Source organism: Balaenoptera acutorostrata, chromosome 8 (assembly GCF_949987535.1).
Source record: "Balaenoptera acutorostrata chromosome 8, mBalAcu1.1, whole genome shotgun sequence".
Taxonomy (NCBI): domain Eukaryota; kingdom Metazoa; phylum Chordata; class Mammalia; order Artiodactyla; family Balaenopteridae; genus Balaenoptera; species Balaenoptera acutorostrata.
In genome coordinates this window covers 79406377-79421515 of record NC_080071.1, presented here as the reverse complement: position 1 = coordinate 79421515, position 15139 = coordinate 79406377, and the positions used below count along the sequence as shown (strand labels likewise).

At 41.7% G+C, this 15139-nt stretch overlaps 2 protein-coding genes across 2 annotated transcripts in view; both read right to left on the bottom strand.

The window, feature by feature from the left end:
* Window positions 1-7886, bottom strand: part of MOGAT1 (monoacylglycerol O-acyltransferase 1) — a 34563-nt gene extending 26677 nt beyond the window's left edge. Inside the window, exon 1 of the mRNA XM_007166744.3 lies at window positions 7641-7886. Coding sequence (XP_007166806.2) covers window positions 7641-7734 — 94 coding nt within the window. The 5' untranslated portion in view covers window positions 7735-7886. The remainder of the gene's footprint in view (window positions 1-7640) is intronic.
* Window positions 7887-9392: 1506 nt separating this feature from the next.
* Window positions 9393-11048, bottom strand: LOC103016922 (glycerol kinase-like). The gene has a single exon (XM_057551538.1). The coding sequence runs from the start codon at window positions 11046-11048 to the stop codon at window positions 9393-9395; it is 1656 nt and encodes a 551-aa protein (XP_057407521.1).
* Between the last annotated feature and the right edge of the window lie 4091 nt (window positions 11049-15139).

Here is a 15139-nt window from a genome sequence, read left to right as displayed (position 1 = left end):
GGTCAGAGTACAGCAACACTGTTATTTTTCTGATTTGGATAATTGTACTGTGGTTATGTAAGAGATATATATTAGGAAATATGTGCGGAAGTACTTAGGGATAAAGGGAGACCATGTCTGCAACTTACTCTTAAAGAGTTCACTTGATGATGATGATGATGATATACATGTGTGAGAGAGAAAGATAAAGGAAACATGGTAAAATGTTAACATTTGGGGAATTTGATGAAGAAATATAGAAAATTACAAAAAAACTTATAATTATTATTTTTGAAGTTACTTCAAAATAAAAAGTGAAAACAATTTTAAGGGCCCTCCCTGACACCTACAGAATCAAAATCTCTGGGGAATTTGCATTTTAACAAGTCCCCAGGTGATTCTTAGATATACTCTAAAGTTGAAAACTTCTGATATAAATAAAATCAACAGTGGAAGAGTCAGCATTTTTTGACGTCAAATTTCTCCAAATTAAACTATAAACTAATCTCAATCAAAAAGCAATTCCAATGAAAACCCCAGCAGGCTTTTTAGTATAAACTGACAAACCAATTCTAAAATCATATGAAAATGTAAAGAACCTATAACAGTCAAAACAACTCTGAAGAAAAGAACAAAGTTTGAGAACTAACACTATCTGATTTCATGAATTATTATAAAGTCACAGTAATCAAAACAACATGGTAATGGCATCAAGATAGATAAACAGATTAATGGTACAGAATAATCCAGAAATAAATCCACACATATATGGACAACTGATTTTTGACAAAACCACAAGCCCAATGCAGTAAAGAAAAAACAGCTTTTTTTTCTTTTGAACAACAGAGCTGCAACAATTAGATTAAACATATGCCAAAAAACTGAACTTGGACCTTGTACTATATACAAAAATGAACCCGAAATGGATCATAGATCTATATGTAAAACCTAAAACTATAAAAGTTGAAGAAAACGTATAAAATCTTTGTGAACTTAGATTAAGCAAAGATTTCTTAGATATAACACCAAAAACACAATCCATAGAGAAAATATGGATAAGTTAGACTTCACCAAAATTTAAAATTTCTGCTCTTCAGATACACAAAAGATAACCCATAGACTGGAAGAAAAAAATCTATGCAAAGTGTATGCCTGATAAAGGACGTATATCCAGAAGAACATAAAGTCTCAAAACTCAATAATAGGAAAGCAAGCAACCCAATCAAAAATGGGCAAAAGATTTAAAACAGGTACTTCAACCAAGAAACCATACAGGGACTTCCCTGGTGGCACAGTGGTTAGGAATCCGCCTGCCAATGCAGGGGATGCGGGTCCTGGTCTGGCAAGATCCCACATGCCGTGGAGCAACTAAGCCCGTGAGCCACAACTTCTGAGCCTGCACGCCACAACTACTGAAGCCTGCATGCCTAGAGCCCATGCTCCGCAACAAGAGAGGCCACCGCAATGAGAAGCCTGCACACCACAACAAAGAGTAGCCCCCACTCGCCACAACTAGAGAAATGCTGTGCGCAGCAATGAAGACACAACACAGCCAAAAATAAATAAATAGAACAAGTAAATTTATATCAAAAAAATGAAATAAGACTAAATTAAAAGAAAGATTATTTTTAAAAAAAGAAATACAAATGGCAAACAAGCACATGAAAAGATGTTCAACATCGTTAGACATCAGGGAAATGTGAACAAAAGCTACGGTGAGAGACACCACTACACACCTGTTAAAGTTGCAAAGATTAAAAGGACTGTCTACATCAAATGAGGGCAAGGATTTGGAGCAACTGGAACTCTCATACGGTGCTGGTGGGAATGTAAACTGGTACAACAACTTGGGAAGAAAGTTTGGCAATTTCTTAAAAAGTTAAACCTTCTCCTACCATAACATGATCAACCATTCCATTCCTAGGTTTACCCAAGAATAAAGAAAGTATAGGGCTTCCCTGGTGGCACAGTGGTTGGGGGTCCGCCTGCCAATGCAGGGGACATGGGTTCGATCCTGGTCCGGGAAGATGCCCACATGCCATGGAGCAACTGGGCCCGTGCGCCACAACTACTGAGCCTGTGCTCTAGAGCCTGTGAGCCATAACTACTGAGCCCGCGAGCCACAACTACTGTGGCCCACGTGCCTAGAGCCCGTGCTCCGTGGCAGGAGAGGCCACCGCAATGAGAAGCCCGTGCTGGCCACAGCTGGAGGAGGCCCGCATGCAGCAATGGGGACAAAACACAGCCAAAAATAAAAATAAATAAAATAAATAAATTAAAAAAAAAAAGAAAGTATACACTCGTTAAGACGTGTAGGTAGAAGTTCACAGCAGTATTATTGATAATAGCTACAACCCAAATATTCATCATTAGATGAATGAACAAACAAATTGCAATACATTCACTCACTAGAATACCACTTTGAAACAAAAAAGCTATGAACTACTTAATACACCTACAAAAAGAATGAATCTCAAAATAATTATATTCAGTGAAAGAAGCCAGACCAAAAAAAAAGAGTACATATGCTGTCTCCATTTATATAAAACACTAGAAAATGCAAACCAGTATTGTGAATGACAGCAACCACATTAAGAAGTGGATGCTTGTAGATGGGGGAAGGAGGGGTTACAAAAGGGATATGAGAAACCTTTGGGGATGATGGCTATATTCACTACCTTAATTGTGGCAATATTTTCTTCGGGTGTTCATGTGACAACTTCAACTGTACACATTAAATATGTGCAGTGGGAATTCCCTGACAGTCCAGTGGTTAGGACTCTGAGCTTTCACTGCCAAAGGCCCTTGTTCAATCCCTGGTCGGGGGACTAAGATCCCACAAACCTCACGGCACAGCCAAAAAATAAAATAAAATAAATATGTGCAGTTAACTGTTTGACAGTGTCACAGTAAGGCTGCTTAAATAAATAAGTAAATAAATAGACCCATTTAGTAAAAGATCACAGTCTCACCACATGGTCTTAGGTAAGATACATACCTCTTGAGCTTCAGTTTTCTCACCGAAAAAAATAAACCTAATAATCCCTGCCACAAGGAGTTGTAGATAGGAGATGGTCAATAAATGTTGGCTCTCTCTTTTTCAGTTTTCCACTTTTCAGTTAGCAGGTTGGTAGCACACAAGCTAGTAAGTAATGTTTCAGTTTCTTGAATATTAAGATTGGAAGATAGGTGATCCAGCAATTCCACTTCCCAGCATTTACTGAAGGAAATGAAATCACTATCTGGAAAAGATATCTGCACCCCGCCATGTTCACGGCAGCGTTATTTACAATAGTCAAGATGTGGAAACAACTAGTGTCCATCAACAGATGAATGGATACAGAAAATGTGATATATACTACATATATGAAATAGAATATTATTCAGCCATGGAAAGGAAATCCTGCCATTTGTGACAACATGGATAGACCTTGAGGGCTTTATGCTAAGTGAAATCAGTGAGGCAGAGAAGGACAAATACATAATCTTACATGTGTGGACAAACAAACAAAACAAAAGAACAAGCTCATAGATACAGAGAACAGATTGGTGGTTGCCAAAGGTGGAGGTATGCAGGGGGGTCTGGGGGGGAGGCAAAATGAGTAAAATTGATCAAAATGTTAAAAACTTCCAGTTATAAGATAAATAAGTCCTAGGCATGTACTGTACAGCATGGTGACTATAGTTAATACCGTATTGCATATTTGAAAGTTGCTGAGAGTAAATCTTAAAGAGCTCATCATAAAAGAAAAAAATGTGTAACTATGTGTGGTAATGTATTTTAACTAAACTTACTGTGGAAATCATTTTGCAATAGACATATATCAAATCATTATGTTGCACACCTAAAAATAATACATTGTTATAAGATTGGAAGACAGGCATTTAACATTTATCTCAAGGAAACAGTATTTGATTTCATGACTAAATGAAACATTCTGCTTTTTTTTTTTTTTTTTAAATATATCCCAAGTGCTAATAGCTTAAACTCATTTCCTGATGGTGGAAAGAAAAATGCATTCCAAGATTTTGATTTAGAGACTTTAAAATACATAGTTAATAAAACTTCTCTTATCACCATTGGAAGGAGATACTACATCAACTCCTTACTTTAAAATAATTAAAATGGAAAGAAATAGGTAAGCGTTTATCCTGCCTTTACTGTAAGAATTGAATTGTAGGGTAATCAATGGCCCTAGATGATGAGGAAAAATTATTCCTGACATAAATTCTAGTTAATATGTGAACAATGAATGATAGAATATGAAAATTACCATTTTGTAGTCCCAAATAAAACAGTTAATTGGGTCAATGATCATTAATGTAGACTAGGTGAAAGGTCAACGGTCAATAGGGAACTTTTATTTGCAGCATGTCAATTACCACCCCTCACATTTCTTCCTACCTGGACCCACTGACCACTCTTAGACACTAATAATGTGATAGCTAGACATTATGTGCATTCTGACATAATGCAACATGAGCACACAGCAGCACCTCGGAAAAGGACTTGCAAAAAGGTTTCACCTAAATCTAATCAAACCTTTAGCTCCAACTCCCATTTTAGAAGAAATACAGGGAATTGAGGAACAAGTTAACCATACAAAATAGCAATCAGAGAACTCCTGAAGGTGACACATCTTGCAGGACAGATAACCTGGCTTCTTCAATGCTTCATTGACAAGAAAACAAATGAGGGAAAAACTGTTCTAAATTAAAAACTAAATGCAACCCAGGGGGCTTTTTTGGATCCTGATTCAAGTAAGTCACACATAAAAGTGTATTTGGGGCTCAATTTTAGGAAATATGAATATTGACTTGGTTTAGATGATTTTAAGCAATTACTGTTAATTATGCTACATGGGACAATGTTACTATAATTATGTAAAACAATTTTATAATAGGCATACTAAAGTACTTGGGATTAAAATACAATGTGATTTGCTTTAAAATATTTTTGTAAAATAGGTAAAACTAATATAGCAAATTGTTAAAATAATTATAATCCAAGTAATGGGTATATGGGAGTTTATACCCTTCTCTACTTTTCTGTATGTTTGGAATTTTTCATAATAAAATTTCCAAAATATATGATAATACAAAATAATACAAGTGTCAAATGCATGCAATAAGAGCATTTAAATGAATTGTCTGTCAAGCCACTGTAGTTTGATTCAAATTAGGACTGGTGGGCCATGTCTAAGTCATTAGTCCATTCACATGTGACACATAAGGCTCTACCCCCCACCTTGTGACCTTGAACAGTTACTACACCTCCAAGCTCTATCTTTGGAAAATGAGTACAGGGGTTAGCCCCTACCTCTAGGGTCGCTGTGGGGATTTATATACAAGAGTTGATACAAATAGGGACATGTGGGGTGGACCACTTCCCTTTTGGGTAACAGAGTGAAGACATTCAACCAGTACTTCTTGTGTGCCTTCCATGGGCCAGGCACGTGCTGGGTACTCCCTCACTGAGCTTGTGAACTAGGATGTATCAGGGAGGAAGAAATTTTCCTCTACCCTCCTATGTTCCTCTGGCTGATCTAAGAATTAAATTGACGTGAGACAGATTAATGGGAGAAAATCAAACAAAATTTTAATAATATGTATGCCTGGGGGAGACCCAGGAAAATGAGTAGCTTGCCAAAATGGCCAAAACCCTCCCCTTAAATACCATCCTCAGCTAAAGACAAAAAAGGATATTGAAGGTGGATTGAGTCAGTTATGGGAGGTTATCAGGAAAAGCACAGTCAGGAAGGGTAAGGTTTTATGCAAATTTAAGTCCCTGCCTTCTTCACTGGTAGGTTTCTAGAGATTTGGTCATCATCCTCTTCCTGGTACAGCAAGGGAGACACCCTTACAAATAGAGATTTCCCTTATAAATGTAAATGTTTCTTACAAAAGGGTAACTCCCACTAGGTTTTCAGAGTTTTTCCCATGTCTGCTGCTTCTTAGAAAATAACCAGCTTAAAATAATTAATATACCAAAGAGACATATTCTGGGATGGCAAATTCTGCTCTCCTACAGATGGCAATAGAGACCTTCCTCAAGTAACCACAGACATACACAAATACAAGCAATGATAAGGGCCATGGAAGGAAAGGACAGTGGGCTATCAGAGATGTGCTGGCTGATGAGCAAGAAAGTCAGCCTCCAGGTTCAAGGCATTAAATTGGACAGCGCAGTGGTTAAAGCAGGAACTCTGGGTAGAATATTTGGGTTTGCGCATAGCTCCTGCACCTCCTACTAACTGTGTGACCTTGAACAGTTCACTTCACCTCTTAGTTCCCTCATCTGTACAATGAGCGCAGGAAGATACAGTCCATACCTCATAGGGCTGCTGTGAAGATTACATGGTTAATAGTGTGTGGTGCTTAGAACTGTAGAGGTAGATGGCAAGTGCCAAGCTGCAGCTGGCAGAACGGTACCTGACACACACGAAGCCCTAGATAAGTGTAGCTGTTACCTCAATGGTACTTTGGCCTAGAGCAAAACAAAGTGCAATGCTGTCTCAACAGTTTGGCCTAGGAGGACTAAATGAGTTAATTATTTGAATGTCCTTTTTTAGTAAACTCTAGCTGTACTTGGAGAGTTTATTAAAAAAAAAAAAAAAATCCCGATGTGCAGGTTCCATTCTGAAACAAATGAATTCAAAATTCTAGGGATAGAGCCTGGGTATCTTATTTTTTAGAAATTCCTCCGGTGATCTTAATGTACAGCCAGGGTTGAGAACCGCTGATCCAGGCATTCAAAATGTAAAATGGTTTCAAAATTGTAAACCTCTACAGTGGAATGAATTTATTATTACTGTGGCCTGGACAGTGTACAACCCATGGTCTTATAGCACACAAATGACTTTAGCCTTCTGAAGAGTTTAAGTTCCCAGTAATTCCTGTCCTCTTATACCCCCTCCTTTTCCTTGACTCTCCCCATGCCCCCCCCCCCAAGAGCAGAACAAACATCCAGAGAAAAAGCTCGCAGATTAGCCCCCTGCCCCATCTAGTGACTGGCTCCTGTGCATTTCTACATGAGCGTAACTTGGGAACTGGCCAGAACACACTCTCCTGGGTCGAATTATTTACAGACAGAGGCCATCCAACCCAACCTAACGTGTGGTGCAGTCTTCTTTGCAGCAAGGTACCTTTCTGCATCTGGAAAATCTTAAACACGGAAAAGCTAACACAGATATTTGTTATGAGGGTGGGGATAAGGAAGGAATCAGGTTTCAAATCCTTGGGCATTGTTTTTCCATTTATGAATCGATAATTCAAGAAACGAGTTTATCTACTTTTGAGGGGCTTACTACTTTTGAGGGGCTTAAGTGCTATGTCCTATAGCTCGATTGGGTCGTGGTTACACTTGGATGTATACATTTGTCAAAACTCATCGAGTTAAAATCTGTGCCTTTTACTGTGGGTAAAGTACACCTCGAGTTTGAAAAACAGCACAGGGGAAAATAAAGTCGGCAATCAGTGGCTTGCTACGAAGTTCGCGTGGAAAGATGAATCAAAGAGGGGAGTCCTAAATTAGCTACAAATGCCCTCTGTGACCTGCCTGCTCTGGCTTACAAGGGAAGTAGTGATGTCCGGGAGGGGGGAGACGGAGCCCCAGGCACCGCGGTGTTTCGCCCGGATCTTGCGCGGCCGGGAGTCCTTACCGAGCAGAAGGAAGGACAGGACCCACTGCAGCACCGCCGCCGTCTGCAGCCGCCGCGCCAGCGGGATGTTGAGCGGCGCAAACTCGACCTTCATGGCCCGGCCGGAGCGAGGACTGCGCCGAGCGCTGCCGCCTGGGACCTCGCTGCTCCGCGGCGCCTGCAGGGTGTGCGCTGCCTGCCGGCCCAGCGCCCGGCACCCCGGCGCAGAGGAGGCGGCGACCGCCCCGGAGTGGGCGCGGACTGGACTTAGTCTTGGGTGGGAGGGCGCGCCGGGGCTGAGGCTGGAGGCTGCCAATCACGCGCCCGGGCTCGGGAGCAGCTGCGGCGCCCGGGGCGCATTGGCTGGCGCGCCCGGGCGCAGATGAGAGCGCGCCGCGTTGGGCACAAGGGTGGACGAGAGGGGTCACCTGGCAGCCTGCCAGAGCTCGGCGACGCGGGCTCCTGCAACCTCGCCCGAGACCTGGGATCTCCACCGGGCTCTGACCATTGTTCAGCTGGTCGATTACTGTGCGCTAGGCTTCAGCATCCGCCTTTAAACCCACCTCTTCCTCCGAGGGTGTCTGCAGCTGCGAAAGGGTTAGGATCTCCCACCAGCTGGAGGAAGGCGCAGGAGTTAGCTTCTCTGGAGCTTGGTACCCATCTGTTTGTTGGTCTGTGTTCCCCACACCACCCCCAAACTCTGGGGCCTCCTCATCTTTGTGTCTCAGATTCCTATCCGAATCCTGGAAAACTTTCGCTTATTCATTCAAAGGACATTTATTGAATACCTCCCACGTGCCGGGAACCATTCTGGGCGCTGGGAATACACTCAGTAACCAAGTCATTCATCGATTCTGCTCTCAGAGGGTACAAATAATGGGGGTGGGTGGGTGGAGAGAAACATAAGGAAAATAGCCACACAATTGGGTGTGTAATTGCAAAGTGAAACGCTACTATGAATGAATGAGAAGGTTCTAGGACTTAGACTGGAAGGTCAGTCTCGGAAGAAGTGACCTTGACTTTAATTATAACAGTGACTCTAATTCAAGCAAAGGGAAGCACATGTGCAAAGGTCCTGTGGCTGAAACGCAAAGAAGACCAATATAGTGGGAGCTCAGGGAACAAGGAGGAGAATGGAGTGAAATGAGTCAAAAATGGTAGCCAAAAAAAAAAAAAAAAAAAATGGTAGCCAAGGACCAGATCCTTGCAGGCTGTGTTTAGGGTTCAAGTCTTTACCCTAAGATTTGTCAGTGAAGGGTTTCAATTATGATGTGTTAAATAAATGGATGGATTCTAAATTGTGCCTCATGCTGTGAGCGCCCACTACATTTTCTTTGTAAATCTTCCTGTATAGTTGACCAACACCAAGTGGCAGGTAGCTGTCAAGTCATTGCTAGAAGGGATCTGGAAGAGGGCAAAACAACAGAGTTGACTACCCATCCCCCCACCATGCCCCTTTCTCCTTCAACGTTTTAATAGAAAGTTGGATAAAAATAACGACCACTGGGTAGTTCAGGGGAGTTGTTTGTGACTTTTTGTATGCAAAACTTGCGGTTGTTTTTTTTTTTTGTTCCTAATTGAGAAATCACTTTTTTTGTGTGTGCCGCATTTTCTTTATTTCAAGCCACAGGTCTACTTGGAGGGTCATGCAGCAAGTGGATTATAAATAAAATCAGAGTCTATGAATAGTGTCAGCGCATTAAGAGACAGAATCACTGAATTCTCTTGTTAGGTAAAGAGCTCGCATCTTTGAAATCCATGAGTCGGTATTATTTATGGTACACCTGAGAGGTACCTTGCTCCGATTAACATTACCATGCTACTCACTATAAAAAAGCCCAAGGGTAAACTACTGAAGATGCTAGGGTCACCGTTTTCTGAAGACTGAGTGCTAACCCAACCCATGGACTTCATCACAGCTTTCTTCCATGTAGAATAACGAATTTCACTTTCCTTGGCGTTGATCTGAGGTTCAAACCGCTCCATCGTGACAGCTGACAAATCCTCAGGCTCGAGACTCCAAACGCCAACCCCTTCTGCAGCCCCTGCTGCCATGGCAGCTCCCAGGGCAGTTGTTTCAGGCATCAAGGGCTTCACTACTGGGATATACAGAATGTCTGCTTGTAGCTGCATAAGAATTTTGTTTTTGGTCATTCCTCCGTCTACCTGCAAATGGCTGAGTGGAATTCCACAGTCCCGATTCATGGCATCCAAAATCTCTCGGGTTTGGAAACAAAGAGCTTCTAATGAAGCAAAAGCAATATGGCATTTATTGGTGAATTGGGTGAGCCCACAGATGATCCCTCTTGCACTGGGCTCCCAATAAGGTGCATATAGCCCTGAAAAGGCTGGGACAAAATAGCAGCCATAAGAGGAACCTACTTCTTTAGCAAGTTTTTCAATTTCCTCTGAGGTCTTTATAATTCCAAGATTGTCTCTCAGCCAGTGAACAACAGCACCGGCTATAGCTACCGAACCTTCTAATGCATAATGTACTGGTTTGTCTCTGCCGAGTTTGTAAGCCACTGTGGTCAGAAGGCCATGTTCAGAAAATATACACTTATGGCCTGTATTACATAGTAAGAAACAGCCTGTTCCATACGTGTTTTTGGCTTGTCCATCCTGGAAGCACAGTTGTCCCACCAATGCAGCAGATTGGTCCCCCAAACACCCAGATATTGGCACACCTTCCAAGGCCCCAGCTTTCATTAGGCCATAGATCTCAGAAGAACTCCGGACACTTGGAAGAATTTTCATTGGAACTTCAAAAAATTCACAGAGCTCTTTATCCCATTCCAAAGAATGAATGTTGAAAAGCATCGTCCTGCTTGCATTTGTTACATCCGTACAATGGACGCCTCCACTGGCTCCTCCTGTCAAGCTCCAAATAAGCCATGAATCAATGGTCCCAAAAAGAGCTCTATCTTCTTCAACTGCCTTTTGAACTTTTCTCACGTTGGCAAGGAGCCAACGAAGTTTCACTGCACTGAAGTAAGTGCTAAGTGGAAGGCCTGTCTTGGTCTTGACAAAGTTATTATTTACTGGAATGCTTTTACTAAGACTCTCAACGGTAGATTGGGTTCTTAGATCAAGCCACACCACAGCATTGTAGAGAGGTTCTCCAGTTAACTTGTCCCAGACCACAGTGGTCTCCCTCTGGTTACTGATACCAATAGCTTTTATGTTGGAAATATTGAGCTGTCCAAGTTTCTCACACGTTTTTTCTATACACTCATAGACGGACTGCAGGATTTCCTTAGGGTCTTGTTCCACCCATCCTTCTTTCGGAAGCTCTTGTTTTATTTCCACTTGATGATGACTAACTAGTTCGGCTGTTTTTGGATTGAAAACCAAAAAGCGCGTCGAGCTTGTGCCCTGGTCCACTGCTCCCACCAACTGCCCCAAAACTGCTTTCTTCGTGGCTGCCATGAAACTCGCTTAGATCGGCGGGAGGGCGATAGCGTCCCGTTTCCCGGGTGACAGCGGCGGGCGGGGGAGGGGCGGACGGCGAGCCGGGAGGGCCAGTCGGCGCGCGGTCGTAGAACGCAGTATCGGCAAGGAGCTTCTCGCCCCTCCCCTCCCTCTTCTCTTCTAGATTCTTCTAGATTTCTTTCCTGCACCTTACCCCACTGGTAGTGGGGATGCGTTGAGTACACACCGTGTCAGACATTGTGCAGAGCCCTTCACCAGCCTGAGCTTATCCTGGCGCAACCCTGCGAAATAACTGTTAGCTCATTCGGCAGTTAATGAAGGCCAGGCTCAAAGTCACACAGCTGGCAGAGTGAAGATTCAAATACGGTTTTGTCGTCTAAAACCTGGAAAGGAGTCATCCCTGCATCAGGTGACCCACACGTGAAACAAATATGTAGGGAATGCCTGCTTTGCACGGGGCATTGCCCTGAGTGCTGATAGCACAAGGGTGAATTAAGACAGGGTCTCTGAGCCTTTGAGAATTCACACGCATTCATTCATTGATTATTTATGGAAAGGCTGGTATGTGCTAAGCACTAGGTGGGGAGTGGAGATGGGCTGAATAAGATGGGATGAATAAGAAAGGTCTCTGTCCTCATGGGGTTCACGGTCTAGTGAGAGAAACAGAAAATAAACCAAATGTGTGGCAGTGCCTTGAAAGAAACACGCAAGTTCCAGTGATAGAGAATGAGCACCTAATTGGAAGAGATTGGAGGTAACAAGAGTGGAAGTAGGGAGACCCTAAGAAGGCTATTGTAGGGTGAGAGTAGAGGATGGTGGCTTGGTCTACTGTGTTAGCGAAGGAGAATAGAGATGGATTTGACATAAGCCTGGGAGATGTAAATGGCAGGACTGATTGATTAATTGGATTCACAATCTATTAGGAGATAAGAAGAGCAGCATACCCAGAAGTCCTACTCCTAGTCACTTGGAGTTAACTCGTCTGATTCATGCTCTTGTCATTTTCCCCGTGCCCTCAGCAGGTAGAAAAGAACTGTCATACCCCATCACAGCTCCTTTAAGCAAAGCAGGGACCCATGAGGGTCCATCACCATTTTAATTAGCAACTAAATCATTCACTCATTTGTTTAACAGTCAACACATGTTTATTTGTGTACCAGGCTATTGGAGTTAAATGATTATTGGAGTTAAATGGTGAGAAAGTTTTAATTCAACAAGCTATTCAAAACAACTTTTCTGTAGGAGTTTTGTTGATCTCTAGAACTAAAACTAATATGAAAACATGAACCTTACACATTTTCTTTCCAAACTACACATTTTGTGGAATAGGGAGCTTAGAGCAGAGAAGATGAGGGATTTGTCCAAGGTACCCCAGCCAGTTACTGGCAAGGAGTAGACCTAGATCTCTTTACAACTGTACTAAAACAGATGAGCAGAAGCAATGTCGTGTAGAATCATGGTTTCAAACTTTGACTTTAGCAGGGGGATTTTTTTTTAATCTTCAAATAACTCCAATCTATAAAAGAAATCAAAGTGAAACTGCTCTTGTTGGAAATGAATGGGGATCCTGACTCCCACCTTCTCAGTATCTTCCTCCTTCCCAAGGTGTATCTTTAACAAAATGAAACTGATATCAAACAGTTACAGAACCTCTGAGGGATCGGCAAAACCCAGGTTGAAAACCACTTTTTTTTTTTTTTTTTTTGGTGGTGGTGGGTAGGCTAATATTTGGAGAAATACAAAGTTTAAACGGGGCTGCAGTTTAAAAACTATATGTGATATGTCCACTTCACTCAGTGCTTACCACCTACCAGGTACTGGGCTACATGCTTTCCGTGCTGTGTTTGATTTAAGCCTCTCAGCAACTCTCCAGGGTAGGTACTATTATTCCTTTTACCAGTAAAGATAGTGAGGCTAGAGGTCAAACTAATTGTTCACCTAGTAGGTAGTAAAACTAAGTTTCTGTTTTTTGAAAATAGGCTTGTCTGTTTCTAGAGCCTGAGCAAGTAACTGCCATACTAAGCTCTTCCTCAAATGATACCATGAGGGAGGAAGGGGATGTTGAAACAGAGGAACCGGTCACTGAACCTCTGGTAGAAGAATGCAGAGGACCAACTTTGTCATGGTTTGGGTTGGGGTTAGTTATTCATTCAGTCAACAAATATTGATATTTACCAGTCATATACTATATGCTTGGCTTTGGGTACATATGAGTGAATAAAACATGCATAACTTTTCAATAATTCAACAAAAATGTATAAAGCACCCCTGCTGTGGTTAAGTCCTGAAGTGGTCATGGTGATCGGAAATCAACACTGTCCAGCTTGAAGACCTGAGATTCCGGCAACCGAGTGTGGTTCCTCTTTCCACTTCTCAACTCTAATTAAGGAATGAGAAGGTGATAGTTTAGATTGCCTTATAGATTACAAAAGCCTATCCTTGGAAATGAATAACTAAAAATCACTTCCTTGTTTTATTTTGTTTCCTGTGCATTTTACCATAGCTAACTTCTACTAACAAGAAGATGACGTTTTACTATTTTACTGTAGTTTAAGTTAAAATGTTCCTATCGTTAAGTTTAAAAGGAAACAGCATTCTCTCTAGATTAAGAGTCCTTAAAGGGCACAGTTTAGGACAAAGGTCACTGTTCTGGTTTTCATAAGATGTATTAGTCATAAAGATAAATATTTCTCTCTCATTCACACACACACCACATACACGGAACCCAACCATCACAGTTACCATAATTCATTGAGAGTGACTGGCTCGGGTTAAAGTCAAATAGAAGACCATCACTATGGTAATTTCGATGGAATGTCCTTCAAGAAATTCTATTCTCAAGGCTCTTCTGAACAAAGTTCAAGAAATTTGCCCAGGCCCCTCTGTTTTCTTATTTTCTTCTCAATGAACTATGTTATCAATCTGACAGGGCTGGAGTATGTTTGTTCTGGGCAAAGTTTCAGGAGTCTTTCCCAAGAGAGTGAGACTTTGTAGCCACCATGATAATGGTCCAAAGTTTACCTTTCCTCTGTGTTTTCTTGTTGCTGTAGGCACATACAAGTTCTCAGACTCTATATACTATGCTTTCTTTTCACATTCCCCTTTAAAAGCTCCATTGATATAGGTTCAATTATTATCTTTCCATTAGTTAATGTTAATATTTGTTATTTGCTCTACAAAACAGGTGCTTCCATAGCTGCTCTTTTAAACTATTATAACACTATGAACAATTACTCTGAGAAATTATTACGGTAATCACTAATATTTATGAAATGTCCTTTCTCTTCCCATGAACCTGAACCCCCTTTTGTTTGCACCCGGCCTGGGAACCTACCTGGGGCCCCAGCAACCCAAACAAGGGAAAAACTCGGGGAAAGTGACTGGGAATGCCCACTGCAACCAACCTGGGTCCAGGGCAGGCTCTTGAATGAAGCAGTCAGCAACTCAAACAGCAGTGTCCTTGGAGGTGTGGCAAAGCAGGCCCCATCATTTACTTCCAGTTTCCAAGAAGGTCCAATCCAATGGATGGGCTTTCACTCATGTTTGTATCTTTCTGGTTGTTTATGGCTACTTGGTATATGACCTGTTGATTCCTCGGATCTATCATTATTACTTTTTTCCCCAACACATGCCATTTCCCCAGCCTGGCTGCTATCATTTCTCCTCTGGATTATTGTAACCTCCTAAGTGATTTCTGTGCCTTGAGTTTTGCCCCTTGAACTACCACCCCTAATCCCTTCTCCACAGTGTACCCAAAGTAACCTTTCCAAAATACCAAGTCAATCATGTCATTTCTCTGCTTAAAATCTTTTTTAAGATAAAGTCCAAACTCTAATGTAGTCCTAAAAATTTCAGGGTAATCTACAAAGGGATTAGAATGCCCCAGGAGACTTACAGGAAACGCATAAAAGATTTCAGCCAGAACAGAACTCGTTTTGGATACATAGCAATTACAACAAAGTCAGTCATTGTAAATTGTATCATCTATCACCTCAGTTTACAGCAGCAACTCCACTTTTACTAAGCTTAATACCAGAGCGAATTAATAGTCTCAGATCACTTGGATTGTTACCTGGAATATAAATGTC

Coding starts and splice junctions, on each gene's coding strand:
- LOC103016922 (XM_057551538.1), bottom strand. CDS start 11,048: ATGGCAGCCACGAAGAAAGCAGTTTTGGGGCAGTTGGTGGGAGCAGTG.